Genomic DNA, 1,487 nt, shown 5'->3' with positions numbered 1-1,487 from the left:
TTAATAGTACGGCCAAAGGAAAAACAAAGTCCTAAACTACTCTAAGTGTCACTCCAACTCCAATCGACACTTAGAACTAGTCATCCTTAACCTTGTCATCCATCCTTTGAAAACTGAAACGATTTCCATCGTAGGGGCATGACAAATATGATTGCCCAATCGATCTCCATTACCATGACCTAACTTAATTGCCTCTGCAAAACACACGTTAGTCATAGTAATCTTGTATTGTCATTAATCACCGAAACCCAACTAGGGGCCTAGATGCTTTCAACCACAACCAAGGCATTTTACCTATCTTGTTGCTTTGCCACTTCTCTCAGTTGGGGCAAGATGCATGTTCTTCTTCTGTCTGCCTTGTTCTCTCTTCTTCATATCGGGTGGGTGGCACTTGAAGCCCTTGTCCACCTAGGGCCACTGTCCACTATCTGTTATGCTGGGAATAATCCCATTGTATGTAGCCTGGAACTTCTCAACAGAGTAGTAGTTGTTCACATACATGGCCATATTTGGTTGCCTCAGAGTTGTGATTAAAGCCAATGCATGAGGGCAAGGCTTTCTAGTCACTTGCCACTCTCTACATGTGCAAATATGTTGTGTTGGATACACAACATGCCTCCTAACCTCTTCATCTTTGTAGATCTCAGTCACTTCTATGTTAGTCACTTTAAGATGGTCTAAACCCCTGGAAGCTGCATTGAGCTGATGGATAATTGCAGGTAGGATTCTATGAGGCAAAGCATTAGCTATCTTCCTCCTCTTTGCAAAAAGCCTAAGTGTCTTCTCTCTAATTGCATCAACCAAGCAGTGAACAGGTAGATCCTTGTGCTCCTTGATCCAAGCATTCCAACTCTCAGCCAGATTATTATTTATGTAGTCACATTTGATGTCTGGACTGAACTTGCTCCTTGCCCACAACAGATTGTGATGATCTTTGAGCCAGTCAAGCACACTTGGGCTAGCTTCTATTACCTTGTCAAAGAAATGGGTAAACTTGTGTGGTGTATAAGCTCTAACAGCAGGCCACATGTTCTTGGCATAAACATCACCATGGTAGTACTTCTTCATATTCTCCATGAGATGCCTGAAGCACTCCCTCTGTTCACAGTTTGGGAAAACCTTGGCAACTGTAGCTTCAAGGCCCTTGCAAGCATCAGTGCAAACAGCTAGCTTATCCATGGGGCCTATTGCCTTGCTTAGTTGCTCCATAAACCATGTCTAATTTTCCTTAGTCTCAGAGTCAAAAAATCCAAAAGCCAATGGGTACATCCAATTATGTCCATACAAAGCTTGAGCTATAGGCAGATGTCCATTCCAAAGTCCATTCAATGTTGTTGAGTCTATACTAGTATACGGCCTACAACCATATCTGAAACCATCAATTGCAGCCTTGAAACAGTAGAAAAACCTTTTGAAATGTACCTTGTCCTCCATAGTCTCAGTGTCTATCTCTAATATACTCCCAGGTGATCTCATCTCAACCTCTG

The 1,487-nt window shown here is 42.5% G+C and overlaps 1 protein-coding gene across 1 annotated transcript; it reads right to left on the bottom strand.

Annotated features, from left to right (window-relative positions):
* Positions 1-408: 408 nt before the first annotated feature.
* LOC136460506 (uncharacterized) lies at positions 409-1,179 on the bottom strand. Its single transcript, XM_066460171.1, has one exon. The coding sequence runs from the start codon at positions 1,177-1,179 to the stop codon at positions 409-411; it is 771 nt and encodes a 256-aa protein (XP_066316268.1).
* Positions 1,180-1,487: the final 308 nt, after the last annotated feature.

This window comes from Miscanthus floridulus, chromosome 6 (assembly GCF_019320115.1).
Source record: "Miscanthus floridulus cultivar M001 chromosome 6, ASM1932011v1, whole genome shotgun sequence".
Lineage (NCBI taxonomy): Eukaryota > Viridiplantae > Streptophyta > Magnoliopsida > Poales > Poaceae > Miscanthus > Miscanthus floridulus.
This window is presented reverse-complemented; position numbering and strand designations above follow the sequence as displayed.